Source organism: Mustela nigripes, chromosome 5 (genome assembly GCF_022355385.1).
Source record: "Mustela nigripes isolate SB6536 chromosome 5, MUSNIG.SB6536, whole genome shotgun sequence".
Taxonomy (NCBI): domain Eukaryota; kingdom Metazoa; phylum Chordata; class Mammalia; order Carnivora; family Mustelidae; genus Mustela; species Mustela nigripes.
In genome coordinates, this window is record NC_081561.1 from 38,402,771 (window position 1) to 38,430,157 (window position 27,387).

The window sequence follows — 27,387 nt, forward strand, 5'->3', positions numbered from 1 at the left end:
GCGGGACTCGATCCCAGGACCCTGAGATCATGACCTGAGCCGAAGGCAGTGGCTTAACCCACTGAGCCACCCAGGTGCCCCAGGACGTCTGACTTTTAAAGCTTACATTAACAACTTTATAAGATTCCCTCTCGAGTCTGTTAAAAGATGCATTTGTTGAGTATATCTCACAGTAGGTCACAATCAAAATCATTTAATTATAAACTCAAATGTGTGTAAAATTGAGGTCTTGGTATTTTGAAGGCTAAATTCTAGAAATTCAAATTTTTTACGATTTTAATATGTTTGGTATGCATTACCTACACTATAAGGGAAATAGGAACATGTATTTAGTTCAATAACTTTAGTCCAATACTCTAATACCTTGAAGATCAATCCAAAGTTTACATACATATACACTACCAAGGATGTTTTTAGAAAGACATAAGAGCAATTTTTTTTTTTTTTTTGGTCCTAATGATTAAAAACTGCTACATTAGTTGGCGAGCCTTTGGGGTGTTAAACATTCTGTTTTTGCAAGACAGTCCCATATAACAAAGAACTGTCTTACCCAAAATGCAAATAGTGTCCCACTGAGAAAGACTGAACTGCTGAATATTTCCCTGTAAATCAGGTTTACATTTTTCCAAAGTGAGTTTGCCCATTTTTTGAAAAAGCTGGCACAGAAGAAATTAGTAAAAGATACATTTACATCAAGATATTTGTAATATAGAAGAATAAAGACCATTTAAAAGGGCTTTTGGATTCATTTAGTAGGAATATTAAATTCTTCCAATTTTCTTTGCCTTGGAAAGTTAGCTAGAGAGAGCTGGCCCACTGAGTTCATTCACTCTGCATTCTAACAGAATGTTTCTGAAGTTAGACTCTCCATCATGGCTTGACTTTAATTCAAATTGAAATCACTATTATAATGCCCTTCATTCCCTAAGAATGTGTACCTGTGCTTATTGAAAGGCAGAGTGAACTGTCATAAATGCTGAATGATTTTAATTTGCATAGTCAGTTTATTTTAGTACTGAAAAATAGGCAACGACAACCGTGGCATGATTTAGTGGGAAAATAAGAGACTTTATAGTCAAACATGGAGGGTTAAAAGCTGATTTTACCATTTTCTTAAAAAAAAAAAAAAGTCGTCTAATGTCCCAAGTCTTTATTTCTTGCCTCTGAAAACAAAGATTTTACCACCCCTGCTCTAGCTAGCCCATAAAGCTAGAGTAAGGATCACATTTCAAATTCCTTGTGGAAATCGTTTATGAATGATAACACATTATTGACAGTTCCACCACTAATGATGTAATAGAGCATTTGACTCTTTATTCCTAGTGATAGTAGAGGGGAGAAAAGGAGAATTTTCATTACTTTTTCTTATTTCTCCTTAGTCATGACTTCTGAATATCTTCGGCAAAATTGAGGAAAGGAAAATAATATCATCTACATATTAATTAAGTAACAAAGTGAGAAAAGTTAATGTGCTTTGTCCTGCTTTATGATATACCTAATGAACTATATTAAACAATGATGGTACTAATGAAATGACAGCCCTGTGTTTGGGGGCATGCAAAGAACTCTTCCAAGTTCCTTTCCAAGAGGAAAGGTCACACTGCCCACTACACTATGTGTTCTCTCAACAGGTTGGTCTTATTCAGGTTTGGAACCCTTACAATGGCTGCTGGAACATCTGGACAAGTAGTAGGCACTCAAATATATGTACTTATCAATTGATTACTTCTAAAAAGTCAAACCACCTTACTTGCAGAGCCATAAGAATAATTTCCAAATCTCCAAGTTAATGTAGATAGACTTCAGAGTCCAACCCCTCTAATTTCCAGTTTTATTCAAGTGTTTGGATAAATTCCTCTCTATTTCAACTACAATGTTATCTTTTTAAAAAAGATTTTTTAAAAAGATTATTATTTATTTATTTATTTGTGAGAGAGAGAGAGAGAGAGAGAGATAGAAAGCAAGAGAGCACGAGCAGGGAAGACAAGCAAAGAGAAGGAAGAAGCAGATGCCCTTGCTGAGCAGGTAGCTGATGGGGAAGCAGAGCTTGTTCCCAGGACCTGGGGATCATGACCTCAGCTGAAGGCAGATGGTTAACCCACTGAGCCACCCACGTGCCCCTCCAGGGTTATCTTAATGAACTTCTAAATATCTTTGTTTTGTTCCTCTATCTCAGGGAGCCCACATAAATGCAGTTTGGTTATCTTTTGTAACACTATCATTAATTTCCTTCAATACCACTATATTTTTCACAATTAACATCCTTCCCATAATGAATGGTCAAATTCTTGAGCTATTTTTGAGTTTTTAATGCTATGTAGTGCCAAATTGCATATATTTTACCACTGTAATATCACTCTCTATGTACTCCCTTCCATCCCTGTTATCCTACTTTAGGCTCTGATTACTTAGAGTTTAAACTATTATTATACTTCTTCAGTTTTTAAAATTAAAGCTTGGCAAATAATTATTTGGAACTTTGAAAATATTGACTAAGTACTAGGGATTCCAAGAAATGGTCTTTGCTCTTGTGAAGGGTATGATAGGAAAAAAAAAAAAAAACAAAAACAAAGGCAAAGGCCCAAATTTTATCCATTTTGTGTAACAGACAGTCAAACTAATCTTCATTTAAACACAGCTTGGAGGATGTCTCCCCTCCGTTAGAGGAAGGAAAGAAAACATCCTTGTACACAGCACCTTCCATACTCTGGCTCCAGATGTATTCTGTTTGTTATTTCTTCAACTCCTTACATGCAGCAGGAATTCCTAAAACCTGAATGGATGCTTTTCAAGTTTGTAATCTTAATAATCTCTTTGTATAAAATTATAGAACATCATAATGATGGGGACCTTAGACTCTACTCTAAGCCCATCCTTCACAGACATAGAAGTGATGTTCTCAGCTAGTGACACAGTGGGCTCTGGTTTTCCACTCCAGAACTCTTACTATGATAACGGGTACCTCCACTGGTGGGGAAGGGAGGTGAATCAGATGCCCAGTTCAAGTGTACGGACCAACAGTTGTGACATCCGATGTGTTGAGGCATTGTAAAGAGCTAGAGAAGATGCAGAGATTTCCTCCAGCTACAAACCTAGGTACCAGGCCCCATCCTCTCATACAGAAAAATCACTTCAAAAGGAAATGGGATAAGAATGAGAATCTTATTAAATATATAAATGAAGCTTCTCAGGACGGTACCAAGAGAGTAAAGTTGTGGGGGGTCAGAACCTCAATGCAGTGTTGACTATAGGGTTAATTGCCAGGGTATTTTTCTTGGAGAACCCCCCTCCCCACATTCAGGTATTCCTCTTTGTCCACAAGCCACAGGGACCATAGTGACCAGCTTCCCTTCTTACCATGGTGATCTACTGCATACAAGATGGATTCTGCAACGTCTTTAATGCATAAGGGGACCAGATCTAGTTTCCTTTTTTTTTTAAACCCAGAAAACAAGTGGTGTAGTGGTCATTTTCCCTAGCAAAGTTAATGTAGCTATAGTAAATGGTGATTTTGATGAGCAGATTAGTCTATACTTCAGAGAAAAACCCAGATTTAGGATAATTTTCAAGTTTTATCATAAGAATCAAAGTGAAGCTCAGGGAATGGGAGTGTGTGGGGGGGAGGGGGAGTGGGGACTGTCATCCTAAGGGAAAGAAGAAGAGATGCTAGGACATCAGGATGTTACAGGCAATAGTATCCCTGAGGCTGATGACCTGGTGCAGTGGAAGGGGAGGGAGACAGAACTACAAGTCTCCCCTCCCCGTCTCCCCTTCTTTTCATCATTGCAATCCCACCCATGCAGACCCATGTAGAGGGAACTTTGGTATAAGATGAAGAGCAACCCTGGGTGAGAACACGGACCACATGAGAATGTATGTAAGAAGAATAAAGATAGAAGAAAACCAGAAAAAATGCAATCCAGAAGCAACAAAAAAGAAAGCACTGTTAAGGATGACAGGATATAAAATATGTAAACCCAAGGAATGAACCCTAATGACACTAAAAACACAGAGTCACGCAAAAAAACTGCCTTGATTCTTGACTTTGCGTTGATTGTGGTTAGTTCTTCCATGCATAGTAAAATGCTACTACCCTTAGACAATCAATATATTTCCATGGCAAAATATAAACAGAATATTAGAAAAAAAAAAGAGTTAGGCTTACATTTTGTCCATTAATGCCAGCCAGACCTGGATCTCCTTTTTCTCCTTGTTCACCCTAGAAAGAAACAATTTATACAATGAAAAAATGTTATAGCCTGAGAACCTTTACTAAGAAAAAATAAGAATGTTACATTGTTGGGCATTTATAACAATGTGATTACTTTGCTAATCCCTTGAAAGAAACATTTATTAAAAAACAATTCTGAGTCCTAAAACCAAAGGGAAGTTTAAAGGTTCAAAGAAAAGCTGTATAAAAATGATTAAAGGGTAGAAACAGAACAGGGATTATTTATTTTCTTCTATACGCAACAAGGAACTTTCTGGAGGGCAATTTGGCAATATATATCAAGAGTCTTAAATCTGTTCATTTAATTTTGCCCAGTAATTCTGCTTCTAAGAATGTAACCTAGGGAAATAGAGATGAAAGGTTTTAGGCACTAAATTATAGGGTACAATGCTATTTACAGCAGTATAAAAGAGAAACATGCTAAATGTACAATAATAGGGAACTGATTAAATAAACTATGGTATATAGATAAAATGGAATATAATGCAGCCATTAAAATCATGTTTATAAATCTTACTTTATACTACAGGAAAATCCTTATGATGTAAAAAGTAAGATACAATTAAGGGATTGACAAATTCAACAAATAAATGTTAACAAATACCTGTTTTTTAACTTTAAAGTTACAAATGTTCAAAATGATCACTTATACCAATTTTTTATGATACGTATCCACAGTGACATATATTTTTGTTTGATTATCATCTGAAATATGTATACTTTTAGAGGCAAATGCTGCACATGTGTAGCACAATTCAGAAACAATTAAATACCATCTATTTCCCTACTTGCCTACCAACTTATATATCCACTTACTAGGGGTCTTAGAAAAAAATGCTGGAAGAAGAAAAACCAGAACAATAGAAGTGGTTAATCTATGGATTCTGTGATCATGGCTGATTTTTTTTTCCTTCACTATGTTCTTCCTTTTCAATTTTTTAAAGCAATAAATATACATTATCTGTATAATCAGTAAAATGTCTAAAAATAAAAGAATATATTAGGCATATAAAGAACTCATCCAAGTTGCCAGGTCCATCATGTAACTGTGTGTGTGTGTGTGTGTGTATGTGTGTATGTGGTAATATTTGTAGTAATCTCTGCTTTGTGTCACTAGGATGATTTTTTTATCCTCTTCTTTATTCTTTTGTCCCTCTTCCATCAGTTTTTTCTTACAATGAACACTATTATTTTTATGAGCAAGGAAAAAAAAACCTAAAGAAAAGCAAGCATCTGACTTTATGAGAAAATACATTATGTAGTCAAAGACTATTTATTATTACATCTAGGACTATGTATTCATCTAAGACTATGTATTATTACAATACTGAAATCATCTAAGATGAGCTATTATTATTATATCACCTAAGTCTATGTATTATTACTCTCTTGAGGACACAGGATATGAAGTAAAAATGACTTGATTACTGGAATATGATATATATAATATGTAGGATAGACAAGAGTGTATACAAACACATTCAGTAAAATAAGTTCAAGTTAGAATAAAGCTGAAAAATTTAAACTGAAAATGGAAGGGCAAGGAAATACTCTAGAACTGTGCTAGTCAATGTGGTAGCCACCAGCCACAGGTAGCTATTTACATTTAAATTAATTAGGATTAAATAAAATCTAAACTCAGTTCTTCAGTTGCCCTAGCCACATTTCAAGTGCTCACTGGTGCCTACACTATTGGACTGTACAGATCAGAACAATTCTATCATTAAAGAAAATTCCACTGAAGAGTGCTGTTCCAGAGGATATCATATAGGACAGAAAGCAAATAAGAATTAAGAAGCTCAGAAATACACAGAAGAAAATATCTGTCTAGTAAGGGGATAAGACACAACATGGTGTCTATGTGGTGACACATAAGTGTTCAGCACATGTTAATAGAACAGATTTTTGGCACAAGGTGACAAATCTAATTCCATGGATATGTCATCATTAACTTTTACAATGTAACTAAAAATGAATATAATCTTTATTCAAAATCAATGGTATTCCCAGGAGGAAAATAAAAAGGAACTCTAAAGAGGTATGTGCGAGTGGAGGTAAGATGGAGGAGTAGCAGACTGAGATGACATCAGATCCCAGGAGTTCAGCGAGAGAGTTATCAAACCATTCTGAACACCTACAAACTCAACAGGAGATAGAAGAGAAGAGCAGCAATTCTAGGAACAGAAAGTCGACCACATTCTGAAAGGTAGGATGTGTGGAGAAGTGAATCCAAAACCTTGGGAAGATAGACTGTGGCGGGAGGGGCCGGCTCCCAGCAAGCTGCGGAGCTCCGGAGCACAAAATCAGAACTTTTAGAAGCCTGCTCCACCGAGGGACCAGAGGCTAAGCAGAGGTGGAGCCCTCATGGGGACAGTGTGGTCTCAGGTCCCGTGGGGTGGGGTCACAGAAAGATCGGGGATGTCTGAGTGTGGCAGAGCTTCGAGGTATTGGAGTGGGGAAGCTGACTACAGAGACAGAGCCGAGCAGTGGGCGCTCAGCTCGGGGTTACTTTAAACCATGATCTCAGGCACAGTTGGGCCACTGCTCAAGTGGCAGATCTGAGGAGATTCACATTCCTCCTCTGGAGGAGCAGCGTGGCAGGAATCTGGTGGGTTTGGAGACTCCAAATGGGACTGTGCGCCAGAGATAGAAACACTCAGTCACAGGCAGGGTGAGCTCTGAGTGTGGCCAGAGACCAGGGAGACAAGAGTGATTGACCCCTTTTCTCTGAGGGTGTGCTGAGGAGTGGGGCCCCAAGCTCTTGGCTCCTCCGGGCCTGAGATTGGAAGGCCCTTATTTCATTCTGGTCCTTCAGAAGTCTACAGAAAGCATTCAGGGAAAAAAAACTCCCAAGAGTGCCCAAGCAGATTTCTTAGCCTGGCCCCTGGCAAGGGCAGCGCAATTCCACCTCAGGCAAAGACATTTGAGAATCACTGCAACAGGCCCCCCCACAAAAGATCAACAAGAACATTCATCCAAGACCAAGCTCACTGATCAAGGAGAACAGTGAAACTCCGGAGCTAGGGGAAAACAATGCATGGAATTCATGGCTTTCTCCCCACAATCCTTTAGTTTGCAAAGTTAGATTAAATTTTTTTAATTTAATTTTTTTCTTTTTCTATTTTTTTAACTTTTCCTCTTTTTTCTTTTAATGTTTTGCAACTAGTTTATCTTAACAATACATTTCTAAAAAAAAAAAAAAAAACTTTTTAAACCTTCATTATTATAGTCTTATTTTATCCTTCATTGTATTTAGGATTTTTTTCTAGACATATGGGGGTTTTTTTCCTTCTAAAAAAATTTTGGATACAATTTCTGCTAATAGATCAAAATATACCCTAAATCTAACATATGGCTTTGATCTAGTCTCCAGCCTGAGCACATTCTCTCCTCATTTTTTCTCTTTCTTTTTCCAACCAATTTATCTTATCAATTACTTTTTTAGAATTTTTTAAAAATTTTTCATCTTTACAGTTATATTCCATCCCTTCATCATGTTTACCCTTATTTTTGTATATATATATATATATATGTTTTTCTTTCTTTAAAATTTTGGGAGGTAGTTTCTTCTAAGAGTCCAAAATATACCTATATACCTATATAGCTCTATTCTATTCAGCAGTCTAAAATATATATGTATATATACACACACATATATATATACTTTTTAATTTCTTTTTATCCTCCTTCTTCTCCCCCTGATTTGGGGTCTCTTCTGATTTGGTTAGCATACATTTTTTCTGGGGTCTTTGCTACCCTTCCAGTATTTTATTCTCTTGTTCATATATTCTTATCTGGATAAAATGACAAGGTGACAAAACTCACCACAAAAAAGAAAGCACAAGAGGTAGTACCAATGGCTAGGGACCTAATCAATACAGACACTGGTAATATGTCAGATCTAGAGTTCAGAATGATGATTCTCAAGGTGCTAGCTGGGCTAAAAAATGGCATGGAAAATATTCAAGAAACCCTTTCTGAAGAAATAAATCCCTTTCTGGAGAAATAAAAGAACTAAAATCTAACCAAGCTGAAATCAAAAAAGCTATTAATGATGTGCAGTCGAAAATGGAGACTTGCTGCTAGGATGAATGAGGCAGAAGAGAGAATTAGTGACACAGAAGGCCAAATGACAGAGAATAAAGAAAGTGAGCAAAAGATAGACAAACAACTACTGGACCATGAAGGGAGAATTCAAGAGATAAGTAATATCATAAAATGAAACAATATTAGAATAACTGGGATTCCAGAAAAAGAAGAAGAAAGAGAGAGAGGAACAGAAGGTATATTGGAGTAAATTATACTAAAGAATTTCCCTAATATGGCAAAGGGAACAAGCATCCAAATCCAGGAGACACAGAGAAACGCCTCAAAAATCAATAAAAATAGGTCCACACCCCATCATCTAATAGTAAAACTTATGAGTCTTAGTGACAAAGAGAATAAACCTGAAAGCAGCTCAGTACAAAAAGTCTGTACCATACAATGGTAGAAGTATTAAACTGGCAACAGAGTTATCCACAGAGACCTGACAAGCCAGAAAGAACTGGCATGATATATCCAGAACACTAAATGAGAAAAATATCCAGCTAAGAATACTATATCCAGCTAGGCTATCATTGAAAATTGAAGGACAGATAAAAAGTTTGCAGGACAAACAAAAACTAAAAGAATTTGCAAACACTAAACCAGCCCTATAGGAAATATTGAAAGGGATCCTCTAAGCAAAGAGAGAGCTGAAAGTAGTAGAAATGAAAGGAACAGAGACAATATACAGTAACAGTCACCTTATGGCACTAAATTCATATATTTCAAGAGTTACCCTGAATGTAAATGGGCTAAATGCCCCAATCAAAAGACACAGGGTATCAGAATGGATTAATAAAACCAAAATCCATCAATATGCTGTCTACAAGAAACTCATGTTAGACCCAAAGACACCTCCAGATTTAAAGTGAAGGGGCGGAAAACAATTTACCATGCTAATGGACATCAAAATAAAGCTGGAGTAGTAATCCTTATATCAGATAAATTAGATTTTAAGCCAAAGACTATAATAAGAGATGAGGAAGGACACTATATCATACTCAAAGGGTCTGTCCAACAAGAATATTGAACAACTTTAAATATCTATGCCCCTAACATGGGAGCAGACAACTATATAAACCAATTAATAACAAAATCAAAGAAACACATTGACAATAATACAATAATAGTAGGGGACTTTAACATCCCACCCCCCCTCACTGAAATGACAGATCATGCAAGCAAAAGATCAACAAGGAAATAAAGGCCTTAAATGACACACTGGACCAGATGGACATCACAGATATTTTCAGAACATTCTATCTCAAATTAACAGAATACACATTCTTCTCTAGCGCACATGGAACATTCTCCAGAATAGATCACATCCTGGGTCATGAATCGGGTCTCAATCGGTACCAAAAGATTGGGATCATTCCCTGCATATTTTCAGACCACAATGCTCTGAAGATAGAACTCAATCACAAGAGGAAAGTTGGAATGAATCAAATACATGGAGGCTAAAGAGCATCCTTCTAAAGAATGAGTGGGTCAACCAGAAAATTAAAGAAGAATTGAAAAAATTCATGAAAACAAATGATAACAAAAACATAATTGTTCAAAATATGTGGGACATAGGGGCACCTGGGTGGCTCAGTGGGTTAAAGCCTCTGCCTTTGGCTCAGTTCATGATCCCAGGGTCCTGGGATCGAGCCCCGCATCAGGCTCTCTGCTCAGCAGGGAACCTGCTTTCCCCACTCTCTCTCTGACTGCCACTCTGACTACTTGTGATCTCTGTCTGTCAAATAAATAAATAAAATATATTTTTAAAAGATTTTATTTATTTATCAGAGGGGGGGGGGAGAGCAAGCACAGGCAGACAGAATGGCAGGCAGAGGCAGAGGGAGAAGCAGGCTCCCTGCTGAGCAAGGAGCCCGATGTGGGACTCGATCCCAGCATCCTGGGATCATGACCTGAGCCGAAGGCAGCTGCTTAACCAACTGAGCCACCCAGGCATCCCTAAATAAATAAAATATTAAAAAAAATATATGTGGACTTAGCAAAGGCAGTCCTGAGAGGGAAGTATATAGCGATACAAGCCTTTCTCAAAAAACAAGAAAGTTCTCAAATATACAACCTAACCCTTCACCCAAAGAAGCTGGAGAAAGAACAGCAAGCCAAGCCTAAACCCAGCAGGAGAAGAGAAATAATAAAAATCAGAGCAGAAATTAATGAAATAAAAACTAAAAGAACAGTAGAACAAATCAAGAAAGCTAGGAGCTTGTTCTTTGAAAGAATTAATAAGACTGATAAACCCCTGGCCAGACTTATCAAAAAGAAAAGAGTAAGGACCCAAATAAATAAAATCATGAATGAAAGAGGAGAGATCACAACCAACACAAATAATACAATTATAAGATTATAAGAAATTATAAGAACCACAAGCAATTATAAAAACATATTATGAGCAACTATACGCCAGCAAATTTGACAATCTGGAAGAAACGGATGCATTCCTAGAGATGTTTAAACTACCAAACTGAAACAAGAAAAAATAGAAGACCTGAACAGACCATAACCAGTAAGGAGACTGAAGCAGTCATCAAAAATCTCCCAACAGGGGTGCCTGGGTGGCTCAGTCGGTTAAAGCCTCTACCTTCAGCCCGGGTCATGAACTCAGGGTTCTGGGATTGAACCCCACATCGGGCTCTCCGCTCAGCAAGGAACCTGCTTCCTCCTCTCTCTCTCTGCCTGCCTCTCTGCCTAATTGTGATCTGTCTGTCAAATAAATAAATAAAATCTTAAAAAAAAAAATCCCAACAAACAAGAGCCCATGACCAGATGGCTTCCCAGGGGAATTCTACCAAACATTTAAGGAATTAATATCTATTTGCCTGAAATTGTTCCAAAAAATAGAAATAGAAGGAAAACTTCCAAACTCATTTTATGAGACCAGCATTACCTTGATCCCAAAACCAGACAAAGACTCCGTCAAAAAAGAGAGTTACAGACCAATATCCTTAATGAACATAGATGTGAAAATTCTCACCAAAATATTAGCCAATAAGATCCAACAGTACATTAAAAGGATTATTCACCACGACCAAGTGGGATTTATTCCAGGGCTGCAAGGTTGGTTCAACATCTGCAAATCAATCAATGTGATACAATACATTAATAAAAGAAAGAACAAGAACCATATGATTCTCTCAATAAATGCTGAAAAAACATTTGACAAAGTACAGCATCCTTTCTTGATCAGAACTCTTCAATGTGTAGGGATGTAGGGAACATACCTCAATATCATCAAAGCCATCTATGAAAAACCCATAGAGAATATACCCCTAAGGTTAGGAACTGGCACGGATGTCCACCATCACCACCACTATTCAACATAGTACTAGAAATCCTAGCCTCAGCAATCAGACAACAATAAGAAATTAAAGGCATCTGAATTGGCAAAGAAGTCAAACTCTCACTCTTTGCAGATGATGAGATACTTTATGTGGAAAACCCAAAAGACTCCACTCCAAAACTGCCACAACTCATACAGTAAAGTGTCAGGATATAAAATCAATGCACAGAAATCAGTTGCATTTCTATACACCAACAACAAGACAGAAGAAAGAGAGATTAAGTAGTCGATCCCATTTACAATTGTACCCCAAACCATAAGATACCTAGGAATAAACTTAACCAAAGAGGCAAAGAATCTGTACTCAGAAAACTATAAAGTACTCATAAAAGACATTGAGGAAGACACAAAGCAATGGAAAAATGTTCCATGCTTATGGATTGGAAGAACAAATATTGTGAAAATGTCCATGCTACCTAAAGCAATCTACACATTTAGTGCAATCCCTTTCAAAATACCATCAATTTTTTTTCAAAGAAATGGAACAAATAATCCTAAAATTTATGTGAAACCAGAAAAGACCCCAAATAGCCAGAGGAGTATTGAAAAAGAAAGCCAAAGTTGGTGGCATCACAGTTCTAGACTTCAAGCTCTATTAAAAGCTGTCATCATCAAGACAGTATGGTACTGGCACAAAAACAGACACATAGATAAATGGAACAGAATAGAGTGCCCAGAAATAGACCCTCAACTCTATGGTCAACTAATCTTTGACAAAGCAGGAAAGAATGTCCAATGGAAAAAAGACAGTCTTTTCAACAAATGGTGTTGGGAAAACTAGATAGCCAGCCACATGCAGAAAAATGAAACTGGACCATTTCCTTACACCACACACAAAAATAGACTCAAAATGGATGAAGGACCTCAGTGTGAGTAAGGAATCCATCAAAATTATTGAGGAGAACACAGGCAGCAACCTCTTCGACCTCAGCTGCAGCAACTTCTTCCTAGAAACATCACCAAAGACAAGGGAATCAAGGGCAAAAATGAACTATTGGGACTTCATCAAGATCAAAACTTTCGCACAGCAAAGGAAACAGTCAACAAAACCAAAAGACAACTGACAGAATGGGAGAAGATATTTGCAAACAACATATTAGATAAAGGGCTAGTATCCAAAATCTATAAAGAACTTATCAAACTCAACAACCAAAGAACAAATAATCCAATCGAGAAACTGGCAGAGGACATGAACAGACATTTCTGCAAAGAAGACATCCAGATGGCCAACAGACACATGAAAAGTGCTCGACGTCACCAGGCATCAGGGCAATACACATCAAAACCACAATGAGATATCACCTCACACCAGTCAGAATGGCTAAAATTAACAAGTCAGGAAATGACAAATGTTGGAGAGGATGTGGAGAAAGGCAAACCCTCCTACAGTGTTGGTGGGAATGCAAGCAGGTGCAGCCACTCTGGAAAACAGTATGGAGGATCCTCAAAATGTTGAAAATAGAACTGCCCTATGACCCAGCAATCACACTACTGGTATTTACCCTAAAGATACAAATGTAGTGATCCAAAGGGGCACGTGCACCTGAATGTTTATAGCAGCAATGTCTGCAATAGCCAAACTATTGAAAGAACCTAGATGTCCATCAACAGATGAATGGATAAAGAACATGTGGTAATATATACAATGGAATACTATGCAGCCATCGAAAGAAATGAAATCTTGCCATTTGCAACTACATAGATAGAACTAGAGGGTATTATGCTGAGCTTAACAAGTCAATCAGAGAAAGACAATATTTGTTCTTTGGTTGTTGAGTTTGATAAGTTCTTTATAGATTTTGGATACTAGCCCTTTATCTAATATGTTGTTTGCAAATATCTTCTCCCATTCTGTCAGTTGTCTTTTGGTTTTGTTGACTGTTTCCTTTGCTGTGCAAAAGTTTTGATCTTGATGAAGTCCCAATAGTTCATTTTTGCCCTTGATTCCCTTGTCTTTGGTGATGTTTCTAGATCTCCCTGATATGAGGAATTTGAGAGGCAGAGTGGGGGGTAGGAACGGAAAAAATGAAACAAGATGAGACCGGGAGGAAGACAAAACATAAGAGACTCTTAATCTCACAAAACAAACTAAGGGTTGCTTGGGGGAGGGGGTATGTAAAGGATGGTTGGTTATAGTCATTGGGGAGGGTATGTGATTTGGTGAGTACTGTGAATTGTGTAAGCCTGACGATTCACAGACCTGTACCTCTGGAGCAAATAGTACATTATATGTTAATAATTACTTTAAAAAGAGATGTGCTTATAAGGAAATCTGCAAGCCTGACTATGGTAATAAAATTTAAATAATACCTATAGAGAGAACAGAGTTGATAATCTGATGGGGTTTATGCTGCATGGCGTGAGGAAAAGAGATGTGGCAGAAGGCTAAAGAAGAAACATGGTGCTTCAATTCGATCACTGGCAAAAATCTGCAATGAACTGTAAAAAGTTTAATTACATTAAGAAGCAAGTACAGGTCACTGTGGTCAAACAAGTTTCACAAAAACCAAGTCACTTACTTTACTATCATTGTTACCAAATCCTATAATGTTTACTACATGTCAAGCATTGTTTTAAGCATCTTGTAATTCTGTGAGAATCCAGGATAGGACTATTACTCTCATTTTACAGATGAGGAAACTGAAGACAGAGAGGTTATATAAGTTGCTCAAGGTCACACAACTAAGCGGCAGAACCTATTTCAGCTTAGGCAGCATGGCTCCGTTGTCTATGCTCTAAAACTACTCATTTCATTGACTTTTGAAACAGGTCAGGATGATAAAAAATGAAATGTATATCTGGATTTCTGCAAAACAGTTGGCAAAGTCTCTTCTGGTGTCCCTCAGAGTAGTAAACAGAAATATAGCCTAGGAAATACTACTATTGGTGAGAACATAGCGGGGAGAAGCATGGTACCAATGGATTTCTCCCTCTCCTTCACTTGTAAGGTCTCTTCACTTGACATTATTGACAATTCTTTGTTATGAGAGGTACCCCGTCCATTGTAGGATATTTAACCTCATCCCTGGCTTCTATTTACTAGAAGCCAGTGTTCAGTCTCTTTCTTACCCTGTCTACCCTCTTTAGATAGGGCCAAATTTTTAATAGGAGGTAAAATATATCAGAACCACTGATATATTATACACTATCATTATATATGCAACAGATTCATGATATGAAATGTTACAACAGACTGGAACAATATGCCATAATAAACAACATGAACTTCATTAGGTTTAAATACACAATCCATCACTAAACCTAATTCTGGATAGGTTATACTTAAAAATAAAAATATTAAGTTAACAGAAAAAATATAAGTGAACATAGGTCAGAGCTCATGATGAGTAAGATGAACCTAAAGAAGGGACAAAAAGAAGAAACTGAGAATAGGAAAAATATATTTGACAAAATATTAATTATAAACTTATAAGGCAAAAGTATTATAAACTAAACTAAAAGACAAATGACAAGATAGGGAAAAGTATCAGATGGTGGTTTAGTAGTTAACATCATTACTATGCAAAGAGTTTTTATCATTTATAAGAAAAAGAATAATATCCAACTGGTAACTGAGCATAAAAAAATCAGGCAATTCACCACAAGGAATGCATAAGAAATGCTAGAGGATGATTAATATTTTAACTGGAATCAATTTATCAGGTTATATGTTAGAACTAGGTGAGTTCTAAGACCTCTCTCCATTGCAAATTCTACCATTCTCCAAAAAACCAGTGGAAATTGTGTATGCAGACAGGAAAAAGAAAAATATTCAAAAGTTGCATACATAATAAATCCCAAACAAAAGAAATTTGACAATAGTAACCAGCTGTTCTCTTTTTCTTCATTCAGAAGAGTATGAGTAACAACAAAACTACAGTATTAAAGATTTAAGCTAGAATTAAAACTGATTTGACATCAGAGGTTGTTAGAAAGTAAATGCATTCAGATTGTTTCCCAGTGTTTGGATAAGTTCGAAAGCAAAAAGGATTAAAAAACAAAGCCAACAGGACTTCTCTAGAAATTTCTTTGAAAATACAATAAATCATTCTGGTCCAATGCAAAAGTAAATGCAATCTCAACCAAAGGAAAGAAGATAAATGGAAATTAGATTACATTTAAGATTTTTCTAGTACTCATTCTTTGGTGAGACTAATTTCAAAACTAAACCAAAAGTTAATGTTCTTCCAAACAGTATTGTAGTGCTTTGGTATTCAAAATACTCCATCAGGTAAGTAATGAAACCCTTTTACAGAGTTTGAATCAGTCCATTTTATTCACAATGCAGGTAGATATTAATATTACTAATATTTCAAAAGCTACCATCAATAATACACTAGCTTTTGTTCTCTACCCCTTATTATATGCCAGACTTGTGCCAAGTGCTATAGCAAGGGCTCATTTTATTCTAGCAATAACCTTATGAGGTGGGTATTCTCATCCCCATTTAGTGATGATAAATCACCAGCTCAGAGGACATAGGTGACTTTCACAGGGTCAAAAAACACTACCTATTATGTCAAGTTATTTGCTCAATTACTTTGATCTCATAGGGACTTGATAAATTATAATATACCAACTTTTTTTTATGAACTCTTTTTTTATTGTCATATCTGAGTTTACAAATAAATTTATAGACAAATATAAATGGATAAGTGTAAATGTTATGGATAATGTGGGAGATATGGATTAAAATTATTTTTTACAGGAATATCTAATTGTTCCAGGAGTTTTGTTGAAAAAATAAAAACCCATACATAATTCTGCCGAATTATTTGTGTACCTCTCTTGAAAATAAGTTGTCATGTATTTGTGGAGTTACTTCTGGACTTTATTCTTTTCCGTTTATTTGTCTATCCTCATGTGAACACTAAATTTTCTTGATAGTTTATGATAAATGTTGAAATCAGGTACTATTAGCCTTCAGGTTTTGTTTGGTTGTTTTTCAGAGTTGCTTTGGCTGTACCAGCTCATTTGTATTTACACATGACTTTAAGATCACACTGAAAGTAATTCTTGGTATGATGGATATCCATGTAAAAATGAACTTTGGTCCATATCACACCCTACATGAAAATTAACTTGGGTGGATTTTAGAATGCAAAACTAAAAAATTGTAGAGCAAAAAAGAAATCCTTTTGACAGTAGGTTAGACAGAAGTATATACTTTGGAATCTAACTTCTGTATGTCTCATATCTTTTTCCATTCCTTTGTTCTTTCTTTACTGCCTTCGTTTTATTCAAAAGATATTTTTACTGTACTATTTTAGTTTTCTCTTATGAGTATTTAATCTTTTTTAAGGTTTTTAAAAAGTAATTGCTCTAGTATTTATAATATGCATCTTTAACCTATCACAATCTATTCCAGTTAACATCAGCTTAATTTCAGTAAACTATGGCAACTTTGTTCCAACTTAGTTCCACTTCTTTCCCCTTTCTGTGTCCTACTGCTGCCATAAACATTGCATATGATATATGTCATAGGCGTATATTAGACATATAGTAGTACAGTGTTAAAGTTTTGCTTTAAAAATAGGCTTTTAAAGAAATTAAGAGAATATAATCTATATATTATGCATCTATATGTGAATATCTACCAGAATTTACATTGACCAATATATTTACAATTTCCAGTGCTTTTCATTCCTTCCTATGGATTTTCAGTCTGAAAGTTTCTTTTACAAACTCACGAGGGTCATGTCTGCTAGCAAAGAACTCAATCCATTTTTTGTTATCTGGAAATGTCTTTATTTTTCCTTCATATGTGAAAGATAGTTTCAGTAGATATAGAGTTCAAAATTGACAATTTCTTTTTGAGTATGTCATTCTATTGCCTTCTGGTCTTCACTATTTCTAAAGAGACTTTAGTTGGGGTGCCTGGGTGTCGCAGTCATTAAGGATCTGACTTTGGCTCTGGTCATGATCCCAAGGTCCTGGGATCAAGCTCACATCAGGGTCCTGGAATCAAGCTCACATCAGGGTCCCTGTTCAGCTGGAAGTCACTTGTCCCTCTCCCACTCCCCATGCTTGTGTTCCCTCTCCCACTGTGTCTCTGTCAAATAAATAAATAAGATGTTTAAAAGATATATAAAGAAACATTAGCCATTGTTCTCACTGTGGTTCCATGCACATGATGAATTGTTTTTCTTCTAATGATTTCAAAATTTATTGTTTGTCTTTGGTTTTCAACAGTTTGACTACAGTGTGTCTAGATGTGGTTCTCTTTATGCTTATCCTATCTGGGATCTATTGAACTCTCTGGATCTTCCATCAATATTTTTCATCAAACTTAGGAAGTTTTTGACTCTTGTTTCTGTCTTGTTTATCACTTTCCCCTCTAATGGGATTCACATAAACTGGATATAAACCGGCTTCCTTAGGATCACTCTTGTGTCTGAATAGCTTAGTCATCATCCAGCAATTTAGATAGAAATTGTATTCTAGCACCTTAAATGCATAGGGCTTCTATTCTTTTCTGATCAATCTATAGGTAAGTTGGAGAATGCATTTATTGTTACAGCCTTTCTCATCTTCTTCATTTTTTATTTTTCTTTTCGCTGGGATTATTTAGATTTTTCCTATATATGCACATAGTTTACCAGTTATCCTTCTATCCTATATATGTATTTTATGTTATATATATATGTGTGTGTGTGTGACATATATAACTATATATACACACCATTATATATATTACATTTTATATATGCATATATATATATATCAGTGCAAACTTAAAATAAATTTAGAGTAGAGACTATTTGATTTGAGTTATTCTCTGGCCTATCAGTATGAAAATAAATCTACTTGATATAGATCAGAAACAATTTAAAAACATTTCTTTTGTAAATTATAAAGGTTTAAAGTTTTCACATACATTTATTACATAGTTAGCTTTTCAGTACTTTAAACCATTCAAATGTCTTGCTTTCTATTTGTTATTAAGAATCAGTAAGTTGGGGGGGGGCGCCTGGGTGGCTCGGTGGGTTAAAGCCTCTGCCTTTGGCTCGGGTTGTGGTCCCAGGGTCCTGGGGTCGAGCCCCGCATCTGGCTCTCTGCTCGGCAGGGAGCCTGCTTCCTCCTCTCTCTGCCTGCTTCTCCACCTACTTATGATCTGTCTGTCAAATAAATAAATTAAAAAGAAAAAAGAATCAATAAGCTAAAGAACATCTTTAAACAAATCCCCTTTGCCTAAATGATGTAAATTTGAGAATCAAAAAAAAAAATGTAGTATTTTTTTTTTTTACTAATCACATATCTAGATTAACTAATGAAAAGAAGTTATAAGACAGAAATAAATAAAACATCCTTTTCTAACTAAAAGGGTATCTGTGATTAAGATTTATCATCTTAATATATCTCACAATACATATTAATTTTATGTTTTGTTGTTATTGATGATGATGACACAGAAGTGCCTAACTGATTGTTTCTGGAAGCTAAATATAGACTGAGAAACATGATAGATTCTCAAAAACTGCCCAGCCAGAGCTTAAGGTCCTAACTGTGATCTAGTGAACAGAGTCTGGTGCTTGGAAACAGGAGGCTTGAGCCTAATCACACATCTGTCTCTCCAGCTGTGTGAATCTTTGCCATATTGACCTCTTGAGTTTTTAACTGATAAAACCAAGTAACTTCTAAACCTACCTAATTAGTATTGTTGCACTGCTGCAGATAAAAGAATTTATATGTAAGGTGCATTTACCCACATTCTTTTAAAATCAGACTTCATAAGTCCATGAGGATGAACAGAGATAAAGGCTGAGACAACTTTGTTTTGAGACCAATGCTCCTGCTTTTAAAGTCTCAAAGAGACTGTCTTGATAAACGTATTTATGTCACAAATTGTTCAAAATTCTTTTATCTAAATGGATTAGAGTCAAGATTACTCACCTAATTGCATTTGTGACATAAGCCTAATTATGTTATCTCTCCAAGGGGGAGAAAAAACTTAATCTTACAAAATAACTTCTACAGAATCAGCTTATATCAATTTCTTTTAGCAACTAAAAATGCAGATAGATTAATAATTATAGATTGTAGGTTTAATTTGGTTCAAATTTCATATATGAAGAGAAGATCCTCTTTTAAAAAACACTCTCATTGATGTATCATAAACCATTTCCAAGATCATGTTACTATCCATTACTTAGAATAATTTTAGACACAAAAATGTTAGTATAGGGTGCCTGGGTGGCTCAATGGGTTAAGCCGCTGCCTTCGGCTCAGGTCATGATCTCAGGGTCCTGGGATCGAGTCCTACATCGGGCTCTCTGCTCAGCAGGGGGCCTGCTTCCCTTCCTCTCTCTCTCTGCCTGCCTCTCTGCCTACTTGTGATCTCTGTCAAATAAATAAATAAAATCTTTTAAAAAAAAAAGTTAGTATAATTAAAGAATTTAGAAGATTCTTGGAACTCAAATACCAACAAGTGATCTTATCTTTGATTTGCTAACTAACCAAAGGCATAATTCTGGTTAAACTAACAGATGGTTTACATAAGTTCAAGTCATCCACTATTAAGTTTCCCTAGTCTTCTTTACTCAGTTAACCTGGCTAATTGCTGGCAAAAAAGCCACCCAATTGACATTCATAAAGCATCTAGAATTTAAAACTCCTGTAGAAAGGGATTCCTTTGGGAAATCAACTATGAGGCAGTGGTCTTTCATATTTGCTAATGTAGTGTCAGAACACCCAAGCCTCACAGAAATTGATTTTGTGGTACTGGGACAAAGGAGACATTCAAAGAACGGTTGTCAGGAGGACTATCAATACAATCACATAACAGTAAAATAACGAATCTACTGAAATGTCCCAAGGTAACATGTTGGCAAGATGGTATGGCACATCCCATCCTTCCCGCTTTGCTTAAAATTGTGGTCACTATATTAGGAATGTCAATAAGAAGATGTAAGTTATTTTCAGGTTAGCTGAGGAGAGAAAGAGGTAGAGGGAGAATATCTGACTTGCTTTTTCCATATTCCCATTTTTTAAAAATTTGTTATTTTTTTGTTTTTATTTGAATTCCAGTATCATTAATATATAGTGTAATATTAGTGTCAAGTATATAATATAGTTACATCAGCCTGACTCTCATTACGACAAGTGCCCCCCGTAATTCCCATCACCTATTTCAACCCATTACTGTCCCAGACCCCCTGCTTCCCCACTCTGGTAACCATCAACTTATCTATAATTAGTCTGCTCCTTGCTTTCTTCCTCTCTCTCTCTCTCTCTGTCTCTCTCTCATTTTTACTCTTTGTTCCTTTAGTTTCTTAAATTCCACATATAAGTGAAATCATGTGGTACTGGATGGATCTGGAGAGTATAATGCTAAGTGGAATAAGTCAGTCCGAGAAAGAGCACATTTGATTTTAAAAAGGAAGGAGGCAACATAGCAGAAATAAATCCAGGGTAATGTGATATACCAAGAGGATATGTCTCTGGGGAAGCCAAGCCCAAGGTGATATCTGAGGAGGTGGAAAAAGCACAGGCAGGGCATGAGACTGGGCAGGATGTGAGATATGCTCATACAGGCCCATCCTTAAAATCATCTGACTGGTCTACCCATTCTCAGATGCACATAGGCAGAGGCAAATGGTAGGTCTCCCACCAATGTCTTGTGAATGAAATATCATCAGGAGGAATTTTGAGTAAAATAATTGCATTTTAAATGGCAGTTTCTCAGGCCGATTTGGAACCGGGGCCACACCCAGAATGAAATCTCAAAACTGCCAAATCATCTATGTTCTAATGTAAAATTTTCCGAATTACAGCAATGTTTGCAATGGTATTTCAGGACCTTTTCAAAATCCACCGTTTAATTTCATTTTGTTGATGAGGAAAGGAGATGGAACTTTATTCTCACCCGGGAGAGACAATTCAGTCTGTTGCAGCTGCTGCCCAGGATCCAGTGAGAATTACAGATCTAGGAGGAAACTCTCCAGAATCATCACAAGCAAATCTCAACTTGTTTGAGATTGACTTGTTCTTTCTCTGACTAGGATGCAAGGATCAGAGAGGTTTCTTCTCTGCTTGTTTTGGCATTAAATCTTTGGTAAACTTTTCTAGGAGGTCTCACTCAATTAGAGTTAGCAAGATAGAGGAAAGAATTTAACATCAGTAAAATCACAACCTTTCTGAGCTTGGCCTAATAATATCACCTACCTTTTGGCATTATTTTGAGCTGCTCCCTGTGAAAAGTGTTTATAAACTCCCATAAATGTTACTTATTTTTATTACAATAAAAATATGTAACAAATTAGTGTAAGCTTATGAAACTTTTAATTGTACTATGGTTATATAAGAATATTCCTGTTCTTAGGAAATACATAGTGAAATATTTAGGGTTAAAGGGCTAAATATTTACGTTAATATAAAGGTTAAAGGGCTAAATATTTAGGGTTAAAGGATTTAAGTAACTTATTCCTAAATCATATAGAAAATATATAGGCATGTGATTACAGAAATAATCTATAAAGATGTATACCATGTATAAGTATATAATGTAAAAATATATAAATTATAGATATTTATATATATATGTACGTGTGTAGAGAGAGAGAGATGGAGGGAGAGAACACAAATAATTCACCATATGAGGTAAAGGATATAAAAGTGTTTACTGTACTATTTTTGCTTTTACAATTTTGCTGATATTATTTATAAAGTTTGTGGTTTAGTTTTTCTCATTGAACTTTGACTAAGGAAAATTATGTAATTATAAGTCTACTTAATTAAAGCAATACTAAGTAATCAAGCAAATCAATTGCATGACAACTCTGTGTGAAACCTTATACCAAGGACATGGAACGTGAAGACTCAGCATTGTTATTTGGTGAAGACCAAGCTCTGATAATTGACCAAGGAGTCCACAATATTGAGACCCAGAGGAGTTTGGGGGTGAGTAAAGTATGGTGTACAGGTGTGGTTAGAAAGCCTTCAGAATGGAGGTGAAAATTAAGTTAGACCTTGAAGGATGGTTAGGACATAAACAGTGTTTAGGAACCTGGAAGGTGTTATCCTAAGAGATAGAGGGAGCAGTCAAAGATTCCTGGTTTATGTCAAGGGGCACAGAGGCTAACTGGAAGAGGCTGACAAAGAAAGGGACAATTTGAGGACCAATAAGGATAACTACAATGGATTAAAACAGGTTAATAACACTAAAAAAGAAACAAAATAAAACATGATTGGTAATCACTGTGACATACTAAAGAATCAACTCATTATTTTGAAAGATGGAAAGAATCAAGCATTTATCAGGATTTTCTTTGCCACCCAGGCGCCCTGGGAAATTGCTCCTTATTAAAATATTACAGCTAATGAATGCAGAGGAAATGATAAAATTAAAATTTTTTTACAACCCTAAATGAATTGAGGGATGTAAATATTAATGACCAATAGCTGCAATCATCACAGAAATTTCCAGACATTTTACTGCTTCTGACAGAAGAAGTTATAAGGTAGTCTTGCCTAGAATATTATACCTAAATCTGATCTAACTGCCATTGAAAGCAAACACAGAAGATAGAAACATATTAAATTACCCCATGGGAATATAATCAGCAAACCCAGACTGGAAAATTCTTCAAGACAAAGAAAGAAATAATATAATGAAAACAAACAACAAAATGACAGAGAGATATAAAGGAATATTATAATAGACACTCAAAAGCACAGCAACCAACTGGAATGTGTGGGCTTTATTTGGACCCCGACTAAAGCAAATTGTTAAAGAAATTTTACAGTTTTTATGATCTTATTGGAAATCTGAACACTGAATGAATAACGACATTGAGAAATAACTGCTAAATTTTTTAAAGTGTGATAATGGTATAATGCTTATGTAAGAAAAGCTCTTGTCATTTAGATGCACACTGAACTGAGAAAGCATAGGCTGCCTGGGATTGCCTCAAAATAACACAGGATGGGGTTGAGCCATAACAAGATGGCCAGGAGTTGAAGTCAGCTGGTATGGACATGGAGATTCATTATCTTATTCTGTACATTTTTGTCTGTTGAAATTGTCCTTAATAGCTTCTTAATTTTGTTTGAGTATGGGTTCTTTATTTTATATATAGATAAGTGAACTATATTTTTTCATCTCCATAAATATTTCATTTCCACACATTCCTAGTTAAACATTTTGATACCTATGTAAGAATTTCTTAATAGGTAAAGCCCTGAAAATGAAGACAAAAGTTACTTAGCACTTATAGTGCTAGACATTATATATCTATGAGATACTATTTCTCAGAGCTTTAACTCATTCACCTCACCATGGCACTAGGGATTTGGTACTACTATATTCCCCACATTCTAGATGAGGAAATTGATGTAGAGCTAGGTAAAGTATCTCCACACAGCTAAAAAGTGGCACAGCCAGGGTTTGAACTCAGGCAGTTCTGTTCTAGAGCTCAGGTTTTTAAACTTTAGTGTATATTTAATTCTGTACTTAATTATTGGCAAGATAATTATTGGCATGCTTTAGGCAAGATCCAGAGCAAAAGAACTGGAAGAGGCTATTGCAGAACAAGATAAAGGTAAAAGCAAAGGCACAATTAAAAGGACCAGTAAGTTAATAGGTTTAGATAAAACACAGGATTCTGAACAAGAAAGATGCAATTGGAAAGCCAGACAAGATTAATTGGTAAAAGACCATGAAGGGCAAGTTAGGGGGTATTGGGACATCGTCCTATAGCCACTGGGAGCCACTGATTTTTTTGAGCAGAAGACTGACACTGTACATTTGGAGATTAATGGAACTGGACGTGTAGGACAGGTTATTGGGAGAGGAGAGATTAGAGGCAGGAATTTAGTTAGGAGCTACTCCATCCATCTAGACAAAAGCAAGGAGAGCTGGAACTTGGGTTAACAGGATGGAAATATAAAAGAAGGGCAGCTATGAGAAATGAAATGGGACAGAAGCAAGAGACAAGAGAGAAGTGAGTTAACAAAAATGACAAGTCTGGGGTCTGGACAAAACTTGGGAGAATGGCGATGTCCTCACCACAAATAGAAAACATCAAATGCAGGAAGAGAAGCAGGCGTGAGAGAAAGTAAGGGTTCTGCTTTAGAAATACTCAACTAAAGACATCAAGAAGACATGTGGGTGAATAGGTCCAGGAGGTAGGTGGGTAAAGTGGACCAGGAAAGAACTCAGGTGCAGGACGGAGATTCAGGTATCATCCTTCTGAGAGGTGATAGTTGCCCTAAGACAAATTGAGACTGCCAAGGGAAATGGGAAGTGGTTTGGTTTGAATCTCCACCAGTATTAGGACCTCTTGATACATGAATGTTGTTTCTTTCTTTTTCTTTTTTTTTTTTTTTTTTAATTCTTCCAGGGCATTTAGCACAGACTCCGTATGATCTCAAGTCTGATTCATGAAGAGATGTAAGAAATGCTGGAAATCTCTTCATAAGCAGTGTCTTGATCTCCCAAATTGATCCCAGGACAGCGCTTCCTTGTCCAAGCAATGAGGGTGGTTTGTTTTCTGACTGTGTCTTCTCTGGGAACCAACTAACAGGGAAAGGCCAGATCTCAAAAGCAAACTTGGAGTGGAGGACGGAAGATCCAGATAAGTCAGATGTACAGTCTTACTTTAGACTGTGCTACCTTTATCTTCTGGCCTAAATTACTCACACACTGATAGGGTCATGATTCACTATTGAATTGTGAGTCAGGTCTAGCCGGTATGAGAAATAGAGGAAATAACATGCCAGTTTTTACCTGTCTCAAATGTTACAAACCACCGATAAGTAAGGCTTCAGTTAATCAGAAATGAAACTGCAGGAATGGGGAAGGAAAGCTGTAGGAATGCCGCTGTTTCGCACGTTTAAATTATTTCTAGTTAAAGTTTAAAAACTCTGAAAAACTAAAATAAAGATCTCTCTCCTACTGCAAGGCCAACAACAAACCATTTCTGAGTCTTTCTCAGAACCTAGATGAATCACATTATTCAGTTTAAAGCATTAGGAGTCCAAATAATTATCTTTTTTACTGACTCAGTTTATTCCTCCCACGTCAGAACTCGATGTTTGTACTTCATTTCAGACTTTTCACATTTTCCATTTACTGCAACCTTGGGCTGAGAAAGCCCACGACTTGACTAGATTTTATAGGGCACTTTTGTGGGATTAACAACTCTATTCCAGTAGGGGTTCTCTACAGGAGAAGGAGGAATATTAGCCAGAGGACTCCTCAGTAAGCACAGCTGGGGATCCTTATCAACAATGAAGAACCAGCCCCACGAGGCAGTTAAGCACAGCTGGGAGGCATTTTGTTAGATCCAAGTCTTAGAAGCCAGTCAATGGAGGGGCTGTGATGTAAATGGTGATGCTTCTAACCTTTTAGAAAACCTCACAAGCACATAAAAGCACCTCTAGATGACTCTGTTACAGCCACTTTTCTGTTCATGAAACCATTAACCAGGCAATCTTTTCAAGGACTTAAGCCATCAGCATGATTTTTTTTTCTAAGATTTTACTTATATATTTGACAGAGAGTGAAAGAGAGCTCAAGTAGGCAGAGGGGCAGGCAGAGGGAGAGAGAGAAGCAGGTTCCCTGCTTAGCAGGTTGCCTGATGTGGGACTTGATCCCAGGATGCTGGGATCATGACCTAAGTTGAAGGCAGATGCTAACCCACTGAGCCACCCAATCCCTAGAATGGTTTGTTTTAAATTTATTCCAGCCTCAGAGTTGATGCTTCTCAGTAGCAAATGAATTTTCTGTCGGGGTTGCACCCCTAAGATGGCGCCGGTTGCGCCCCTAAGATGGTGCCGGCTACATAGCCCGAGCAGCATGGACAGCCTGAAAAACATCCACCCTGGCCACACGTGACCTCGTGCTCGTCACATGAACACCGCATGCCACCACTGCCAGGAGCCCCAGATACCTCCTGTTCACGTGAACACCTCTGTGATTGGCTGTTATACCCTATATAAGGCAAGGGAACTTCCCCGCAAGGGGAGAAAGATCGACCAGGGAATAAACAAGAGCTTGTGCATCGACCTGTGTGTGTGTTGGTGTTGCGTCATCTCTGCAGGAAGGAGAGCGTGACATTTGGTGCCAAAACCCAGGAACTGTGAGTATATTTAAAAACAGCAAAGATACAGTGAAGGTAGAAATTCTGATACTGGTTGAGATATGTTCTGATTTACTGATAATATTGAGGTAAATTTAACTTTTTAATTTTATGTGCTTTGATCTCACATTGAACAGTTTTGTCAGAGTGAAATACAATGTTTCCATTTTGTTTACTTGATTTTTAGAAGTGGTAGTTCTAACAGGAAGATTTCATGGAATAGAAGTTGCGCAGCTTTTTAAACTTAGCGTTTTAGAGAGAAGGCAATACATGAGTACTTTTTCCCCCTCGTCATATTGCACGTTCGTCACTAGGACGACCACAAAGGAAAGGTTAGAAGTTTGCTGAAGAACAACCACAAAGGGATTGCATGTTCGTCAGTAGGACGACCACAAAGAAAAGGTTAGAAGTTTGATGAAGAGCAACCACAAAGGGACAACAGCTGTATGTTCGCGGATCGCGACTGTAAAGGTAAAGATAATGGGGTCGGAAAGTTTTAGACTCCGAATGGAGAGCCCCTTGAGGGCACTTTTGAAAGCTAATGGAACCCCTCTTGAGAGTTATTTAAGAAGTTGTTTTTCAGGAGGTGGGAATTTGAATAGTAAACCTGCGTCATCTCTGTGAAACCTTAAGAT

The 27,387-nt window shown here is 36.7% G+C and overlaps 1 protein-coding gene across 1 annotated transcript in view; it reads right to left on the minus strand.

Annotated features, from left to right (window-relative positions):
- COL19A1 (collagen type XIX alpha 1 chain) overlaps positions 1 to 27,387 on the minus strand; it is a 308,387-nt gene that overhangs the window by 173,786 nt on the left and 107,214 nt on the right. Inside the window, exon 11 of the mRNA XM_059399023.1 lies at positions 4,166 to 4,219. Within this exon, the coding sequence (XP_059255006.1) occupies positions 4,166 to 4,219 (54 nt within the window). The remainder of the gene's footprint in view (positions 1 to 4,165; positions 4,220 to 27,387) is intronic.